This window comes from Dendropsophus ebraccatus, chromosome 1 (assembly GCF_027789765.1).
Source record: "Dendropsophus ebraccatus isolate aDenEbr1 chromosome 1, aDenEbr1.pat, whole genome shotgun sequence".
Classification (NCBI taxonomy): Eukaryota; Metazoa; Chordata; class Amphibia; order Anura; family Hylidae; genus Dendropsophus; species Dendropsophus ebraccatus.
The window spans coordinates 224,921,759-224,941,293 of record NC_091454.1 but is presented as its reverse complement, the minus strand read 5'-3'; the positions used below and the strand labels follow the sequence as shown (position 1 = coordinate 224,941,293).

General features: G+C 44.7%; 2 protein-coding genes across 3 annotated transcripts; both read right to left on the bottom strand.

Moving 5' to 3' along the window:
- Positions 1-766: 766 nt before the first annotated feature.
- LOC138767945 (uncharacterized) lies at positions 767-13,750 on the bottom strand. 2 transcript variants are annotated; one of them, XM_069945893.1, is made up of 8 exons: positions 13,600-13,750; positions 5,089-5,128; positions 4,227-4,348; positions 4,125-4,152; positions 2,959-3,110; positions 2,167-2,325; positions 1,805-1,945; positions 767-1,080 (listed from the first exon to the last, which is right to left on the bottom strand). In XM_069945893.1, the coding sequence occupies exons 2-8, from the start codon at positions 5,093-5,095 to the stop codon at positions 790-792; spliced, it is 900 nt and encodes a 299-aa protein (XP_069801994.1). In that variant the 5' UTR covers positions 5,096-5,128; positions 13,600-13,750; the 3' UTR covers positions 767-789. The 2 variants fall into 2 exon arrangements, with proteins under 2 accessions (XP_069801994.1, XP_069802078.1); XM_069945977.1 differs by having other exon boundaries at positions 911-1,025.
- Positions 13,751-18,233: 4,483 nt separating this feature from the next.
- LOC138785276 (olfactory receptor 11A1-like) lies at positions 18,234-19,223 on the bottom strand. The gene has a single exon (XM_069961075.1). It carries the CDS (start codon positions 19,221-19,223, stop codon positions 18,234-18,236), a length of 990 nt encoding a protein of 329 aa, XP_069817176.1.
- Between the last annotated feature and the right edge of the window lie 312 nt (positions 19,224-19,535).

Genomic DNA, 19,535 nt, shown 5'->3' with positions numbered 1-19,535 from the left:
TTCCCTTTGTTCCTGAGTCCTGTCCGCCACCTGCAAGCACGTATACTATCTTCTGCCGGCACTATCTCCTGCCTACTGCTCCTGCCACGCCTCGCCTGCCGTCACTAGCAACCAAGCCAGGGGTAGCGACCTGGGGGTCGCCTGCCGCAGCAAGTCCATCCGGCCTTGCGGCGGGCTCTGGTGAAAACCAGTGGCCCCTTAGACTCCGCTCCCTGGGGAGGTTAGTGCCATCGCTGGTGACGGTCCAGTGGATCCACTACTCCAGGTGTTACACTGTACTATTAGCATAGTGCATTATACAAGGAGTAGGGACAGCTGCCTGTACTATTAGCATAGTGTGTTATACAAGGAGTAGGGACAGCTGCCTGTACTATTAGCATAGTGCATTATACAAGGAGTAGGGACAGCTGCCTGTATTATTAGCATAGTGCATTATACAAGGAGTAGGGACAGCTGCCTGTACTATTAGTACATAGTTACTCTAAAAACTACAGTGCAGACAGTAAGCTAGGGATGCTTTACACATTTTTAGCATAATACGTAATCGAGCAATGGGTGAGATATATAAAAGGCGCTCACCTCCAAGCCTGAAACCCTGATTCACCAATTGTTGTGACAAAACAAACACCACAGAAAAAAGAAAAAAAAAAAAAAAACACCATCATCCTCCCCCAAATCTCCAAAATTTCAGCCAGGGCCCAGATGAAGAACACTGAACCCCCCAATCCCCCAAGGACATAGAAGCACAACAATGTTATGGAAGCTATATACATATATTTCAAGTAAAGGTTACAAAACACACTGTAGGCACATGAAGAAACATAAGCAGCATTGGCAGCATTCAGCGCAGCAGACTAAACAGTCCAGACAGCAGCACAGACAGTCCCGGCATCCAGCACCACATCTCCTGCAGCAGCTCTCCCCGGTACTGGAGCTATGGACTTCGCCACCCCCCCGATTATCACACAGTCGGCTGCTGGAGTCCGTTCTGTTCTCCCAGTCCATGCAGTCTATAATCCATAAATCTTGGAAATTTGAAGAAAAATTTTCAGTTCTTAAGATTTCATGAAGGTGAAAGTTCTAGAATACAAAATATAAAGGTGGAGGTGTTTTATGAAGTCAAACCTGGAAAAGTATGAACAATGACCATGTGACCAGGGGCATAGCTAGGATTCATAGGGTCCCATAGGGAAAGAAAAAACCTGTACAGAGCCCCATAAATCCTGTATGCCTCCTTCCTCCAGCTCACATCAGCGCCCATACCACTACCACATACTCACCCAGCCCGGCACAGTCCCCCAGCGTCCCTGTGTTCTCCCAGCTCCCTGGCCGGGCCATGTAAGTATGTGCATGCTGCCCAGTAGCAGCGGTGTACATAGTACTATGGAGGTAGACCATGTTTTACCAGCCCCTATAGCAGTTGCGTGGTCTGCATCAATTGGCCGCTAGTTACGTCTCCCAGCTACCCCATAGACATAAATGCCAGGCACAACCTAATGTTCATGTGTTCCCTATGTACAGATAAGGGGGTTCCCTATGTTGGCTTATCTCTCCACCAACATCATTGGTTTGTTGATAGTTGGGAGGCTACCAAATACTTCTTGCTGTCGGCCAAACTCACTGAAGACAGCAAGTTCAGCAGACTTTAGTATAAGGTGTAGGGGCACCTTCACCTCTTTTTCTTCGTTTTGACCTAGCGATGCACCCTCCAAGTAGCCGGTACTGTCTGAGCCAGGAGTGTCAAGTATTCTTCTCTTCAGAGCTAATATTGGATTCTGACCAGGTATACTACAGGTGTACTCACCAAGTAGAGGAAAGCCCCGAGGATTACGATTTTTGCACTGGATTCCATGTCTATAGAGAATTGGAAGACGACCTGGCCAGGTTTCCCTTCTTTGTCACTGGTAATTTTGGCTACTTGATGACCTCCATTCATGCTCAGTATCTCAGGGACAATAAGAGGACAAGACAATTGTTCTTAGAATACAAGCTAAGATCTATCATATGTTCTGTAGACACAATATCCATTCTGGTGAACGCCTGGAACATATTTGTGTATATTACAGAAGAGATGAAAAGTAGAGATGAAACCATCCCCTCCATACCGTCATGCCTCCATTGTATCCTCAGATCATTGCAGTATAGTTCATTGATTTATTGACTCACTTCTATTGAGGTTCTCTTCTGTGCATGTAGGAACATTGGGAGACTCGCGATGAACGTGGACGTGTCCTTTGTCATCTGAATGCTAATATTTAGGTTTCCAGACATGGAGTCAATTTTTACATTTCCCAGAGGATGCCCAGTAGGAGCGACAATCTGCAACTAAAAGAAAAAAGGGGTCAGGGTAAGTGGCTGGTATTAAGGTTACTCGTTGGCATAAGTCTTCTTATTGACAGAATACACCGTCCTGTACTCAAACCTTGCACAGAGTTTAGTTATATGGTGTTTTCTATGTTATAAATGGGATATGTTATAAATGGGATAATCGCAAGATATATTATAAATTCCCGATAGGTGAGGGACCCAGGGGTAGGACCTGTAGTATATCTACCAAAAGAGAAGGATATTGGGACCTTTAATAGTGATTTCTGGTCACTGCTTTTTCTGATCAACACAAAGTCCCCAACTACCATTCATAATAATGTCTTCTTATGTTTCAAAGGCCCATTTGCAGCTGCAAATCCAACAACCTCTATGGCTACACCTATAGATAGTTCTACAGGAAACAACCAGGATTATATGACTAGCCAGTGATGCTAGTAACCTAGGAGTCTATGATAGTAATGGTGGTATTTCATTGGGGGTCTTGAAGCCAAGAGTGGTTTTGGTCTAGAGTCATGACGGCCTCATAAGAAGTCATTCCTTGGATAACCTAAGTTCTCCATACAAATCCTTTACTCCATATCTATGGCTTCTTACCTATGATACAGATCAGTCTTCTACAACAAAACTTACATAAGCGTCATGCCCGTAGTGTCCATCGTCTGGGACCGAATGAAGCCAAACTATGTCATTATTGTAACCATCTCTGAGGAGCAGGTTTAGGGTGGATTCAGAAGGTTCCTGATGTATTGAGAAGAGGGTTTTCCCATCACTGGTCTGGAAGGCTAAAAGAAAATTCATTGTGTGGTCAAACAATAGCAGAACACAACTTATACAGCCATAGTATAGTGGCCTATTTTATATACAGTATAGGTAAACCTATACATAGATAATAGAGGATACACCATTCACAATAGGATTGAGGACTAATGTCAGAGCAGAACACAATATCCAGAGCAGCAGTAGCCCTTCACCTTTCAGTGACCCTAGAATTTGCCGTACCTCGCAAGCTGATGAAGCTGTCCCTATTTTCTGGTCACAACACCCCTTTAGATGCCTTCTCTTGTTCTTTGAGTTGGGCCAATAGCCCTTGAGATTTCTTCAATCTCAAACTACAATCTGAACTTCACAATGCAAATCACATTTGAAGGGGCGTTCATGATTTAACCATCTGATATACCCTGGTAGTGCTGGATCGGCTACAGAAGTAGAAGCATTTGCCGTTAGTGGCTTCTCCTTGAATCGGGACAAAACCACACTATAGGGTGCTCGCTATTATTTAATCAATAGTCAATAATAAAGGCAGAAATGAGACCAGCGGCACTCACCGTTTTTTGGAATGTGGTTCTCTTTTTATTGATGTGCGGTTAACAACTGCATCACACGGGAGGAAAAGGCTGCAAGAACGGGACGTTGCTGCCCCGCACTCACAGCTTGTCTCACTCCCGTGCAATGCAATTGTTAACCGCAGGTCAATAAAAAGAGAACCACATTCCAAAAACCGGTGAGTGCCGCTTGTCTCTTTCCTGCCTTTATCACTTGCTTTCCAGGTTATGTTTTTCAGTCCAAGCTTAATCTTGTATATGGTCGGAAAATAACTTGAACACGGACCCTAGCCAACTATTTTCGGGACATTAAAACAAATAGGGACCTTTGCCTTTCTGAGCGCAGAAATGTCGGCCCGAGTACAGCTCGGTGGAGTGTCCTGGGTATGTGGATGAAATGTCTGGCCAGCTTTACAACAAACGGTCACTAACTTCAGACTTTGGATCATCAATACCTTTCTACCAATATTTTACCTTTTTCTTTATATATAATCTCTTCTACCTGTAATAAAAAAGAAGGTTCAATATTCCAGTATGACACCAGCCGCTCGTACAGAAGTTATAGACCGTTCTAACCTTTGTAAGGTTTTCCAGTTCAGAAGGAACGATGGCTGTGGAAGGAGGGATGGTGTCCTGGAAGACGATAGCCGGCTGCCGTGGTCTTTGAGGTTGAGTTTGGATGGGAAGAGGTTCGTCATCTGTAAAATACACAAACACGTTTAGATATCAGGGATGAGGGAAAGTAGCAAAGCGTTTCACTAGGATCAGCCATTGTTGTTGCCAGGAGGCATCTGCCAATCACGAATGATCATCACTAAATCTACAGTGGTAAAAAAATAAGGAGGAATGAACCTATAGACCCTCAGGGCAAACACCTGTATAAACTGGTAGTCAAAGAACAATAGAACAATACACTATACCTATACGTGACCACACAGACAATGCCTCGCAATACATATATACACCACAAAATCCACCCCAATAAAATACATATCCCCCATAAAGAAGATGATTAGACTGCACCTCTACCGACACCCGCACTAGTGTTACCTGCACCAGGTCCATACACGCTGATTACTATATCACATACATATACTAGTAGTCCTTCTATGCATACATACATATACCGCATACAAAGCATCATTCACAAGTCCTGGTTACCTAGTGTAGACACGTTGGTTGCACCAGATCCTTACCACATAACCCAATGGACATTTCAATTGCTCGTCTTGTGAACAATGAGCCACCACCTAATATATAGCAGCCCCAAGTCTGCAAGAGCAGGGGATTTTGGGAAGGTCCAAAGTAAACAACCCCTTGTGCGGTACGACATCTGTATGTCCTAGTATAGCAGGTGTGGGCACAGCCTGGAGAGTGAGAAGTTGCCACATGCATTCAACACGAAATGATTCTTCAAGACAAGATGAAGGCAGCTTACCGGACATCCCGGACAGTCGCCAGCGCTGGCTCAGTTATTCCTGCAAAGAACACAAAACCTTCAGAGCGTTATACAGCTCCCAACTAGTGCTGAGTGAGCCTGTCAAACTCTTTGGGTTTTACAACGTTCTTCTCTCCCGAACGCTCAACGTTTGATTCTCTGCGGCTGTAGAAGTTGGATGTCGTCCTAGGGAGTCCTGGAAAACAAGGATACATCCATAGGCTATGGTCACACTACATAAGTGTCGTAGTAATCACGGCCATTGTAACAACGGCCATGATTACTACAGAACTTACGTAGCGCTGCCTTCTAAGGAATCCTGGCCGGAGTGTATACACATAGTATATATATACATACACATAGTATACACTCCTAGTGGCGCCGCAAGAAACCAACATGTCAGTTTTCTACGGCCGCAGAAAAACTGTCAGTGCATACAATGGGGCTTGTGGCTCCAGCTGCATGCTCCATTGTGTGCAGCGGGCAATTCGGTTGTGGGCGCACACGGATGCGTCCGCATCTGAATTCAGCGGCAGTGAAGATCATCCAGCCAGTACAGCAATACCGGCCGGGATTATCTTCTCTGACACCGCCCGTTCTGTGACCCGGCACAGCTGGTATCTTACCACGTGGGAACATGGCCTTAGGCTTTATACATGTTTTCTTGGCAGCCCTAAGGCGACATCCAACATATACAGCCACGGGGAATCAAACCTTGAGCATTCAGGTGCGGAGAACATTGTTGAACCCGAACAGTTTGCCAGGTCCCAACCACAGTCATGTGTCATGGTGCTCGGCTGTAACCAATGGCTCCAATAGAGTCTTAGAAGATCTAATGTGGTCACCATGCACAGGGTCACCTAAAGGGGCAGTCTCATCACTAAGGGTGGGTCGGCCCGCCTCCAGTGCTTCTGCCTGGGCTTGGTGGTACAGTCACTTTAAATGCTGTAAAAACATCTCAGGCAATATGGCTGCCCCCATAAAAGTTTACTAAAAGTGAAATAAAAAGAAAAAAAATGCAATCAGAAAATAGAAACAGATTAGAATAAAACAACTTATAGTATCTGCCTTTAATCAGTAAAAGAAAATCTATACAAAACACTCCCTTTAACCAGCATACAACGCACAGCGCACAGCATACAGCATACATCGCACAGCATAGTACAGCGCACAGCATACACCATACATCGCACAGCATACAGCGCACAGCATACAGCATACATCGCACAGCATAGTACAGCGCACAGCATACAGCACACAGCATACAGCGCACAGCATACAGCATAGTACAGCATACATCGCACAGCATACAGCATACATCGCACAGCATACAGCATAGTACAGCATACATCGCACAGCATAGTACAGCGCACAGCATACTGCGCACAGCGCACAGCACACAGCGCACAGCACACAGCATACAGCACACAGCACAGTACAGCACACAGCGCACAGCATACAGCGCACAGCACAGTACAGCACACAGCGCACAGCATACAGCGCACAGCGCACAGCACACAGCACAGTACAGCGCACAGCATACAGCGCACAGCATACAGCGCACAGCATACAGCGCACAGCGCACAGCACACAGCGCACAGCGCACAGCATACAGCGCACAGCACACAGCGCACAGCGCACAGCATACAGCGCACAGCACACAGCATACAGCATACATCGCACAGCATAGTACAGCGCACAGCATACAGCACACAGCATACAGCGCACAGCATACATCGCACAGCATAGTACAGCGCACAGCATACAGCGCACAGCATACAGCATACAGCGCACAGCATACATCGCACAGCATACAGCATAGTACAGCATACATCGCACAGCATAGTACAGCGCACAGCATACAGCGCACAGCGCACAGCACACAGCGCACAGCACACAGCGCACAGCACAGTACAGCACACAGCGCACAGCATACAGCACAGTACAGCGTACAGCGCACAGCATACAGCGCACAGCATACAGCGCACAGCACACAGCATACAGCGCACAGCGCACAGCATACAGCGCACAGCATACAGCGCACAGCATACAGCGCACAGCACAGTACAGCGCACAGCACACAGCATACAGCGCACAGCGCACAGCGCACAGCATACAGCGCACAGCACACAGCATACAGCGCACAGCGCACAGCATACAGCGCACAGCATACAGCGCACAGCATACAGCGCACAGCACAGTACAGCGCACAGCACACAGCATACAGCGCACAGCATACAGCGCACAGCATACAGCGCACAGCACACAGCATACAGCGCACAGCGCACAGCATACAGCGCACAGCATACAGCGCACAGCACAGTACAGCGCACAGCACACAGCATACAGCGCACAGCGCACAGCGCACAGCGCACAGCATACAGCGCACAGCATACAGCGCACAGCATACAGCGCACAGCATACAGCGCACAGCACACAGCATACAGCGCACAGCGCACAGCGCACAGCGCACAGCATACAGCACACAGCATACAACGCACAGCGCACAGCATACAGCACAGTACAGCGCACAGCACACAGCACACCTTCACACCCTGGTTTCCTGCCTCTCTGTGTATGACCTATATTCCAGCCGGGGTAACAAGGACTGCACCCCCATAACATGCCCCCAGACTTCCCCTATGGATTCCGCCTCCAGAGCATGGTACAGGCAGTTTTCTTGGCAATTCTATTGCTATCAACAACCACAAAAAAAAACAGCCAAAATCTGCACAACCTATAAACCAAATCAGATGTTGTGTCTTCTATAGAGGACTTTCTGATTCCAGCCCCCTAACAGGTCATGCTGTGAGGACCCCCCATACACAGAACACATGACCCACTAACAACATCACCTGTGAGATACAAGGCCTGATCTATAGACTGAGCCTATAATAATATACAGAGACTGGAGGGCGGAGAGGCGGCTTTACCCTGAGCGAGGGGAGGCCTGATGTCATCAGAGGAAACTACCATGACATCATCACCTCCTCCTCCTGGGTGAGAGGAAGGAGCCGCATTATGTGCAGGTGACTCATTAAGGTGGAGGAGATGGGGAGTTACCTGTCTGCTGCATCAGAGACTCCAACTACAGGTAATGTATGTAGCAGGTGGGACCTGCAGTCCTATGTAACCACTGATAATGTAGTAGATGTCACCTGCAGTCCTATGTAACCACTGATAATGTAGTAGATGTCACCTGCAGTCCTATGTAACCACAGATAATGGAGTAGATGTCACCTGCAGTCCTATGTAACCACAGATAATGGAGTAGATGTCACCTGCAGTCCTATGTAACACCACAGATAATGTAGCAGATGTGACCTGCAGTCCTATGTAACCCCACTGATAATGGGGTAGATGTCACCTGCAGTCCTATGTAACACCACAGATAATGTAGTAGATGTCACCTGCAGTCCTATGTAACCACTGATAATGTAGTAGATGTCACCTGCAGTCCTATGTAACACCACAGATAATGAAGCAGATGTGATCTGCAGTCCTATGTAACACCAAAGATAATGGAGTAGAAAACATAGTAGATGTGACCTGCAGTCCTATGTAACCCCACTGATAATAGGGTAGATGTCACCTGCAGTCCTATGTAACACCACTGATAATGTAGTAGATGTCACCTGCAGTCCTATGTAGCCACAGATAATGTAGCAGATGTCACCTGCAGTCCTATGTAGCACCACTGATAATGTAGTAGATGTCACCTGCAGTCCTATGTAACACCACAGATAATGTAGTAGATGTGAGCTGCAGTCCTATGTAACCCCACTGATAATGGGGTAGATGTCACCTGCAGTCCTATGTAACACCACTGATAATGTAGTAGATGTCACCTGCAGTCCTATGTAACACCACAGATAATGAAGTAGATGTGACCTGCAGTCCTATGTAGCACCACAGATAATGTAGTAGATGTGAGCTGCAGTCCTATGTAACCCCACTGATAATGGGGTAGATGTCACCTGCAGTCCTATGTAACACCACTGATAATGTAGTAGATGTCACCTGCAGTCCTATGTAACACCACAGATAATGTAGTAGATGTGACCTGCAGTCCTATGTAACCCCACTGATAATGGGGTAGATGTCACCTGCAGTCCTATGTAACACCACTGATAATGTAGTAGATGTCACCTGCAGTCCTATGTAACACCACAGATAATGAAGTAGATGTGACCTGCAGTCCTATGTAACACCACAGATAATGTAGCAGATGTCACCTGCAGTCCTATGTAACCACTGATAATGTAGTAGATGTGACCTGCAGTCCTATGTAACACCACAGATAATGAAGCAGATGTGATCTGCAGTCCTATGTAACACCAAAGATAATGGAGTAGAAAACATAGTAGATGTGACCTGCAGTCCTATGTAACCCCACTGATAATAGGGTAGATGTCACCTGCAGTCCTATGTAACACCACTGATAATGTAGTAGATGTCACCTGCAGTCCTATGTAGCCACAGATAATGTAGCAGATGTCACCTGCAGTCCTATGTAGCACCACTGATAATGTAGTAGATGTCACCTGCAGTCCTATGTAACACCACAGATAATGTAGTAGATGTGAGCTGCAGTCCTATGTAACCCCACTGATAATGTAGCAGATGCGACCTGCAGTCCTATGTAACCCCACTGATAATAGGGTAGATGTCACCTGCAGTCCTATGTAACACCACTGATAATGTAGTAGATGTCACCTGCAGTCCTATGTAACACCACAGATAATGTAGTAGATGTCACCTGCAGTCCTATGTAACCACAGATAATGGAGTAGATGTCACCTGCAGTCCTATGTAACACCACAGATAATGTAGCAGATGTGACCTGCAGTCCTATGTAACCCCACTGATAATGGGGTAGATGTCACCTGCAGTCCTATGTAACACCACAGATAATGTAGTAGATGTCACCTGCAGTCCTATGTAACCACTGATAATGTAGTAGATGTGACCTGCAGTCCTATGTAACACCACAGATAATGAAGCAGATGTGATCTGCAGTCCTATGTAACACCAAAGATAATGGAGTAGAAAACATAGTAGATGTGACCTGCAGTCCTATGTAACCCCACTGATAATAGGGTAGATGTCACCTGCAGTCCTATGTAACACCACTGATAATGTAGTAGATGTCACCTGCAGTCCTATGTAGCCACAGATAATGTAGCAGATGTCACCTGCAGTCCTATGTAGCACCACTGATAATGTAGTAGATGTCACCTGCAGTCCTATGTAACACCACAGATAATGTAGTAGATGTCACCTGCAGTCCTATGTAGCCACAGATAATGTAGCAGATGTCACCTGCAGTCCTATGTAGCACCACTGATAATGTAGTAGATGTCACCTGCAGTCCTATGTAACACCACAGATAATGTAGGAGATGTGAGCTGCAGTCCTATGTAACCCCACTGATAATGGGGTAGATGTCACCTGCAGTCCTATGTAACACCACTGATAATGTAGTAGATGTCACCTGCAGTCCTATGTAACACCACAGATAATGAAGTAGATGTGACCTGCAGTCCTATGTAGCACCACAGATAATGTAGTAGATGTGAGCTGCAGTCCTATGTAACCCCACTGATAATGGGGTAGATGTCACCTGCAGTCCTATGTAGCACCACTGATAATGTAGTAGTTGTCACCTGCAGTCCTATGTAACACCACAGATAATGTATTAGATGTGAGCTGCAGTCCTATGTAACACCACTGATAATGTAGTAGATGTGACCTGCAGTCCTATGTAACCCCACTGATAATTTAGTAGAAGTCACCTGCAGTCCTATGTAACACCACAGATAATGAAGTAGATGTCACCTGCAGTCCTATGTAGCACCACTGATAATATAGCAGATGTAACCTGCAGTCCTATGTAACACCACAGATAATGTAGCAGATGCGACCTGCAGTCCTATGTAACACCACAGATAATGTAGCAGATGTCACCTGCAGTCCTATGTAACAATACAGTAAATGTATCAGATGTGACCTGCAGTCCTATGTAGCACCACTGATAATGTAGATGTGACCTGCAGTCCTATGTAACACCACAGATAATGTAGTAGATGTCACCTGCAGTCCTATGTAACCCCACAGATAATGTAGTAGATGTCACCTGGAGTCCTATGTAACACCACAGATAACGTAGCAGATGGGACCTGCAGTCCTATGTAACACCACAGATAATGAAGTAGATGTCACCTGCAGTCCTATGTAGCACCACTGATAATGTAGTAGATGTCACCTGCAGTCTTATGTAACAATACAGTAAATTTATCAGATGTGACCCGCAGTCCTATGTAACACCACAGATAACGTAGCAGATGTCACCTGCAGTCCTATGTAACCACAGATAATGTAGTAGATGTGACCTGCAGTCCTATGTAACACATCAGATAATGTAGTAGATGTGAGCTGCAGTCCTATGTAACCCCACTGATAATGTAGTAGATGTCACCTGCAGTCATATGTAACACCAAAGATAATGGAGTAGAAAACATAGTAGATGTGACCTGAAGTCCTATGTAACACCACTGATAATGTAGTAGATGTCACCTGCAGTCCTATGTAACACCACAGATAACGTAGCAGATGTCACCTGCAGTCCTATGTAACACCACAGATAAATGTAGCAGATGCGACCTGCAGTCCTATGTAAACACTGATAATGTAGTAGATGTCACCTGCAGTCCTATGTAACAATACAGTAAATGTATCAGATGTGACCTGCAGTCCTATGTAGCACCACTGATAATATAGATGTGACCTGCAGTCCTATGTAACACCACAGATAACGTAGCAAATGTCACCTGCAGTCCTATGTTACACCACAGATAATGTAGTAGATGTCACCTGCAGTCCTATGTAACACCACAGATAATGTAGTAGATGTCACCTGCAGTCCTATGTAACACCACAGATAATGAAGTAGATGTCACCTGCAGTCCTATGTAACACCACAGATAATGTAGTAGATGTCACCTGCAGTCCTATGTAACACCAGAGATAATGTAGCAGATGGGACCTGAAGTCCTATGTAACACCACAAATAATGTAGTAGATGTCACCTGCAGTCCTATGTAACACCACAGATAATGAAGTAGATGTCACCTGCAGTCCTATGTAACACCACAGATAATGTAGTAGATGTCACCTGCAGTCCTATGTAACACCAGAGATAATGTAGCAGATGGGACCTGAAGTCCTATGTAACACCACAAATAATGTAGCAGATGCGACCTGCAGTCCTATGTAGCACCACTGATAATGTAGTAGATGTCACCTGCAGTCCTATGTAACAATACAGTAAATGTATCAGATGTGACCCGCAGTCCTATGTAGCACCACTGATAATGTAGATGTGACCTGCAGTCCTATGTAACACCACAGATAACGTAGCAGATGTCACCTGCAGTCCTATGTAACACCACAGATAATGTAGTAGATGTCACCTGCAGTCCTATGTAACACCACAGATAATGTAGTAGATGTCACCTGCAGTCCTATGTAACACCACAGATATTGTAGTAGATGTCACCTGCAGTCCTATGTGGCACCACAGATAATGTAGATGTGACCTGCAGTCCTATGTAACACCACAGATAACGTAGCAGATGTCACCTGCAGTCCTATGTAACACCACAGATAATGTAGTAGATGTCACCTGCAGTCCTATGTAACACCACAGATAACGTAGCAGATGTCACCTGCAGTCCTATGTAACACCACAGATAATGTAGTAGATGTGACCTGCAGTCCTATGTAGCACCACTGATTATTTTGTAGATGTCACCTGCAGTCCTATGTAACCCCACAGATAATGTAGCAGATGTGACCTGCAGTCCTATGTAACAGCACAGATAATGTAGCAGATGGGACCTGAAGTCCTATGTAACACCACAAATAATGTAGCAGATGTGACGTGCAGTCCTATGTAGCACCACTGATAATGTAGTAGATGTCACCTGCAGTCCTATGTAACACCAGAGATAATGTAGCAGATGGGACCTGAAGTCCTATGTAACACCACAAATAATGTAGCAGATGTGACGTGCAGTCCTATGTAACACCACAGATAACACAGTGATATCTCTCTTAGTACAAATAATGTAAATTACTTGTATTTATAAAATCTCCAGTCTTCCAGTACTTATCAGCTGCTGTATGTCCTGCAGGAAGTGGTGTATTGTTTCCCAGTCTGACACAGTGCTCTCTGCTGCCACCTCTGTCCATGTCAGGAACTGTCCAAAACAGGAGAGGTTTTCTATGGGGATTTGCTGCTGCTCTGGACAGTTCCTGATATGGACAGAGGTGGCAGCAGAGAGCACTGTGTCAGACTGGAGAGAATACACCACTTCCTGCAGGACATACAGCAGCTGATACTGGAAGACTGGAGATTTTTTAATAGAGGTAAATTACGGATCTTTGGCGCTTTCTGGCACCAGTTGATTTTAAAGAAAATGAATCCGCTGCTCATCCCATTGTACTCACTAGTAGTGGAGCTGCGGCCGCGCTCCGTCCTGTCTCTTTACCCAGAATCCTGTGGATGGAGTATGGAGGCCGGATCAGCCGGATTAGGGTCGGATATCCAGAGATTAGAGGACAGCCGGCTCGGTGAGATGCTTTGTCTTATTCAGGAAAGGTAAGAAAACTACCTGGGAGTGAGTGGGAGCAGCAGCGAGATCCTCGGCCCCGAAGAGCTGGCGGGAAGCCAACCGTAATGATGGGCTGAGGAACCACGCAAGAAATCCCCCCGGGCGCTCAGCCAAATTCCATCACCGGGAGGAGGCCGAGTCCGTACACGCTCATAGGAATGTCTGTATCCTCAGCAATGGTACCTATATACTGCTGTGTACTCAGCAATGGCACCTATATACTGCTGTATCCTCAGCAATGGCACCTATATACTGCTGTGTACTCAGCAATGGCACCTATATACTGCTGTATCCTCAGCAATGGCACCTATATACTGCTGTATCCTCAGCAATGGCACCTATATACTGCTGTATCCTCAGCAATGGCACCTATATACTGCTGTATCCTCAGCAATGGCACCTATATACTGCTGTATCCTCAGCAATGGCACCTATATACTGCTGTATCCTTAGCAATGGCACCTATATACTGCTGTGTACTCAGCAATGGCACCTATATACTGCTGTATCCTCAGCAATGGCACCTATATACTGCTGTATCCTCAGCAATGGCACCTATATACTGCTGTATCCTCAGCAATGGCACCTATATACTGCTGTATCCTCAGCAATGGCACCTATATACTGCTGTATCCTCAGCAATGGCACCTATATACTGCTGTGTACTCAGCAATGGCACCTATATACTGCTGTATCCTCAGCAATGGCACCTATATACTGCTGTATCCTCAGCAATGGCACCTATATACTGCTGTGCCCTCATACTGCTCTATCATACGGGAAGCCTCTGATCTGTATTTTTATGATAGAAATTTTAGTAATAATTATAATGTAGACAAAAATATTAAACACTAGGGGGAGATTTATCAAACTGGTGTAAAGTAGAATTGTCTCAGTCGTCCCTAGCAACCAATCAGATTCCACCTCTCATTCCTCACAGATTCTTTGGAAAATGAAAAATGGAATCTGATTGGTTGCCGGGGACGACTGAGACCATTCTACTATTATTATTATTATTATTATTATTATTATTATTATTATTATTATTATCCTTGAAAGTGTCAGCAGAAAGGTATTTTGATTTATTGTTATATTACAATTATATTACAACAGTATATTATTATTATTATTATTATTATTATTATTATTATTAGTATTATTACTTTTAGTATTAGTAGTAGTAATATTTTATTAGTATTATTATTACAGTATTTTCCTGCATATAAGACTTTTTAACCCAGGAAAATCTTCTCAGAAGTCAGGGGTCGTCTTATACGCCGGTTGTCCTTTTATACAGTAGGTCGGGTGCTGAAAAACGACGGAATCGGATTGGAAAATCTGTGGTTGCAGCAAATGGTGGGGGAGCTCAAAAACGTCCGCATTCTCGCTATATGCAGCAACTAGATGAAGGGCAGAGAAAGCTGCAGGCGTCCGGGGTATGAAAAAGAGTTACGGTAAAGTGTGCCCAGAAATACTCGCCTCTTTCCATGGTCTGGCCGCCATTGTATCCTACCGGCATTACTGTACCTCGTTCTCTGCCTCCCAGATCTTGCTGCTGTCTGATGTTTTTAATTCATTTTTATTTGGTGTGTGTTGGAAGAGGGGTAGGCTTATACGGCGAGTATATACCAAACTCTGTATTTTACCTGGAAAAATTGGGGATTGTCTTATACGCCGGAAAATAGATTATTATTATTATTATTATTATTATTATTATTATTATTATTATAAAACAATTAAACATCAGAAGCCGCTTTGAAGAAGAGATGGGTCAGGATTGTTATAACATGGATCTGGAGTCTGAGCAGGAGAGACCCCGTGACCCCATATAACACATCAGCCTAATATTACCATGATCCTTTTCCCCTCTGTCCATTTGAGAATTCCTGGATTGTCTATATAGGAACACCAGATGACTTTATATAAGAAATGTAAAGAAGAAGAGGTCACTTTTTAAAGCGACTCTGTACCAACAATCTGACCCCCCCAAACCACTTGTACCTTCGGATAGCTGCTTTTAATCCAAGATCTGTCCTGGGGTCCGTTCGGCAGGTGATGCAGTTATTGTCCTAAAAACAACTTTTAATCCGGTAGTGCTGTATCTAACGGCTGGGGCTTACATTTGTATATGCATTAGGCTGGCACCACCTCTCTGTCCTTCCTCCCCACCCTCCTCATCATTAGGAATGATCCAGGAACATTTACTGCTGTTTGAGCTTTGCACAGGTGTATTAACGATCCAGCCCATTTTCATTATACACACAGGTGGGGAATAGGAAGCAATCTGGCTGGAGCATTCCTAATGATGAGGAGGGTGGGGAGGAAGGACAGAGAGGTGGTGCCAGCCTAATACATATACAAATGTAAGCACCGGCCGTTAGACACAGCGCTGCTGGATTAAAAGTTGTTTTTATGACAATAACTGCATCACCTGCCAAACGGACCCCTGGACAGATCTTGGATTAAAAGCAGCTATGCAAAGGTACAAGTGGTTTGGGGGGGGGACAGATTGTGGGTACGGAGTCGCTTTAAGTTCTCTTGTATCTATTATTCCTTATGCACCACCTACATTATGTTACACAGCGCGGCCATCACAGCCCTATAGGAACAGGGAAACCTATAGGGACTCCTCAACCCCTAGACTGTAATGAGGCTGTGGCATCACAAGACCCAGGCTGACGGCAGGTGCCCTATGCCCTAAATTGGGGCTCCATATTGGGGCTCTCTAGCCGAGTATACCAGCTATAAACACCGGGTGAGTTCCGCTCATGAGCCGCATTGAATCAGAATAGGGCTCGTACACGGGACTCCCCCAGTGTGGTCGTATCTGATCTTCCGCTGACAGATGATTGGGTGAAGATTCCTAATGACAGGTACAATGTAACTAATCCTTAACCACAGATTTATTACTTATGAACAAACCCAGAGTAGTAGAGAACTAGGATATAGGGAGATACAAGGATGTATACACCAGGAAGCTTCAGAACAGGAACCCAGGTCGTCATTTTACACGTTTCATCAACATCAATTTACTTAGAATTTACAGGAATAGACGATACAACCAGGAGTTTCCAGTATTTCCAACCTTACTACGTGTAAGCTCTTGCACAAAAAAACAGGAAATAATTATGTTAAGACACCTTCTATACCTTCTGAGAAGCCTTCTAAAGCGGCAACATAAGAAGCGACCTAACATTTCTGCATTTGATGGTGATAAAATTCAGAATCGTTCAATTTGTTCTGAATAACACATCTTGGGAATTTGTTAAAGATGAATTTAGAGTTTTCATATAGTTACGGAAAGAAATGCTCACAAATCGCAGTAAAGAAAATGACAGAGTATGATGGAGCTCAAGGAAGAGAGTTTTGGGAACAGGTGCAGCTCAAGCCCTGTGAATGGAGGCGTCCATCTCTCCTGCCCTGGGTGACGAGCTGAGGCTGAGCCAGGCCGGGGCCGGACATGATTCCGAACGTGGCACGTCACCCAGTGGAGGAGATATTGGGGCACTGAGGGCTATGGGCCCACCTCCAGTGCACCAAGCAACCTCACTGACATGTATAGAAAGGGGCACAGATCCGGGTGGTTGTTTAAAAAATTGGACCAAACCAGCGGAATCGGCGCACAAGAGCCCATCAGGTCACAGGTATCGAAGTGCTACATTTGCATAAAGGAGGTTTTCCAGAAGAAAAGTGTTGACAATGAATAGCTGATTGAGAATGGGTCCGAAAGTAGTTGGCTCCGTACTCAAGTACTCCGGCTCCTAGAAACATCAACTTTAGGGAAAAATACTTCCCTAAGTCAGTGCCGCAGGGAGGCAAGCCTTATGGAAGTACCATCCGCTTTCAATGGTTCCTACAGGTCCATAGTGAGGTCATACACTGTTATATGACCCTGTGCGCTCAGACTCGATGACTTTACCTGGTGAAAACCTGGAGACTCAGGAGAACTTCTTCCTTCCAGTATAGTATGGTATATTGTTGTCACTTTTTTTTTTTTTTTAACTACTTTCTAGGTTAATGTTGATTTTTGTGGAACCACCTTGGCCCTTGGAGTAGGAAGTCTCTGTCTATGTCTCTGTCTGAGATGGTTCCAGGGAAAAAGGTGCAGCTTGAGAGAAGTCCTGTTCGGAACAAAAATTCTTCATTATCACAGCACATGACTGTATACTGGGTCCTATAGAAAACTACAGTCCCATACGGGATCTCTCTGTATCTTCTATTATTAGGACAGTTTCCTCTACTGTGGACCCATAGTGCAATCTGTACAATCCCATACACTTCTGTGCACAAACAATTCGCTCACACTACATCTCCAAAATTATCATATCAGCCATTATCAGTGTGCAAAATTATCAGCCATTTTCCTCTAGAACAATTTATTTTACGTTACAAAAACATGGAGGTACAGTAGAATTTGGCAATAGTATATGAGTAGTTGTGATTAGTATTATGAGATATTGTGTTATAGGTTCAGTGCATCAGCGCTCTAGAGAATTTGTCTCTTTGTTGCCTATTTCTATATATCAATCTTTTAAGCTCCGCCCTGATCTCATGATTCCTTAGGCTGTATATGATGGGGTTAAACAAAGGGGTCACCACAGTGTACAGCAATGATTGGACTTTGGCCAGATTATTGGAAAGACCTTTCGATGGAATGACGTAAAGTGTAACCAGTGTCAGGTAATACATGCACACCACCACCAGGTGGGAGCTGCAGGTGGAGAAGGCTTTTTGTCTCCCAGTAGATGAGGAGATCTTCATGATGGTGATGAAGATGTAAATATAAGTAACAACAATGAAGCTAAGTGGGAAGAGAGTCACCGGCACACCCAAGACAAGGTTCTGAAGTTCAATCGAGGAGGTATCTGAGCAGGAAAGAGCCATCAGTGGGGTGGGGTCACAAAGGAAATGGTCAATGACATTGGGGCCGCAAAACTGAAGTTGCCACATCTGACTGACTGTTGTCAAAGTAAGAAGAAAAGCAGAAGCCCAAGAACAGGTCACCAGGAGAACTCTATGCTTCTGGTCCATTATGGTAATGTACCGGAGAGGATGACATATAGCCAGGTATCTATCGTAGGACATCACCGTGAGGAGAAAACACTCTGTGATTGTTGATGAACCAAACAGATAAAGCTGAGTGATACACCCCGACAACGTTATTTTGTCTCCGTTTTTTAGTAGGGTCGATAATATGGTTGGAATGATGATGGAGGTGAGGAAAATATCTGACCATGAGAGATGGGCCAAGAAGAAGTACATGGGAGGCCTGAGGTTGGGTGACACCATGATGACGGCAATGATTAGAATGTTACCACATAAAATACTGATGTAAATGGTCAAAAACAGGAAAAAAAGGGGGATGTTCAGTTTGTTGATACCTTGAAATCCAAGGAGCCAAAATTCAGTGACAAAGCTCTGGTTCCGTAAACTCTTAGATGGAAAATCATGTGAAATCATTGTACGATGCGGGAATGTGGAGCTGGTAGATTTGAGGTGTGGCTGGATTCAACGTGTGGCTATATTGTCCACAAAATGGAAGATTAAAAAACATGTAAATGTGACAATGTTTTGGAATTTGTTAGGATTTTCTAGTTAGGAAAGTGAAAAAAATCCAAATGGTTTATTTTCCAAGCTTTACCAATGACATATCAGCCAACAGATGTTTAGTAAAGATAGATGGATGGATAGATATGAGAGAGATAGATATGAAAGAGATAGATAGAGAGATGATTGATTTTTTTTTTTAATAAGTAAATTTCCCCATTATTC

Bases quoted from the DNA above. Each gene is read 5' to 3' on its own strand.
- LOC138785276 (XM_069961075.1), bottom strand. From the start codon at position 19,223: ATGATTTCACATGATTTTCCATCTAAGAGTTTACGGAACCAGAGCTTT.
- LOC138767945 (XM_069945893.1), bottom strand. The intron at 1,946-2,166 runs GTGAGTCAATAA...ATTGTCCCTGAG, and splicing joins AGAAGAGAACCTCAATAGAA to ATACTGAGCATGAATGGAGG. The intron at 1,081-1,804 runs GTGAGTACACCT...TTTGTATTCTAG, and splicing joins TCGGGGCTTTCCTCTACTTG to AACTTTCACCTTCATGAAAT.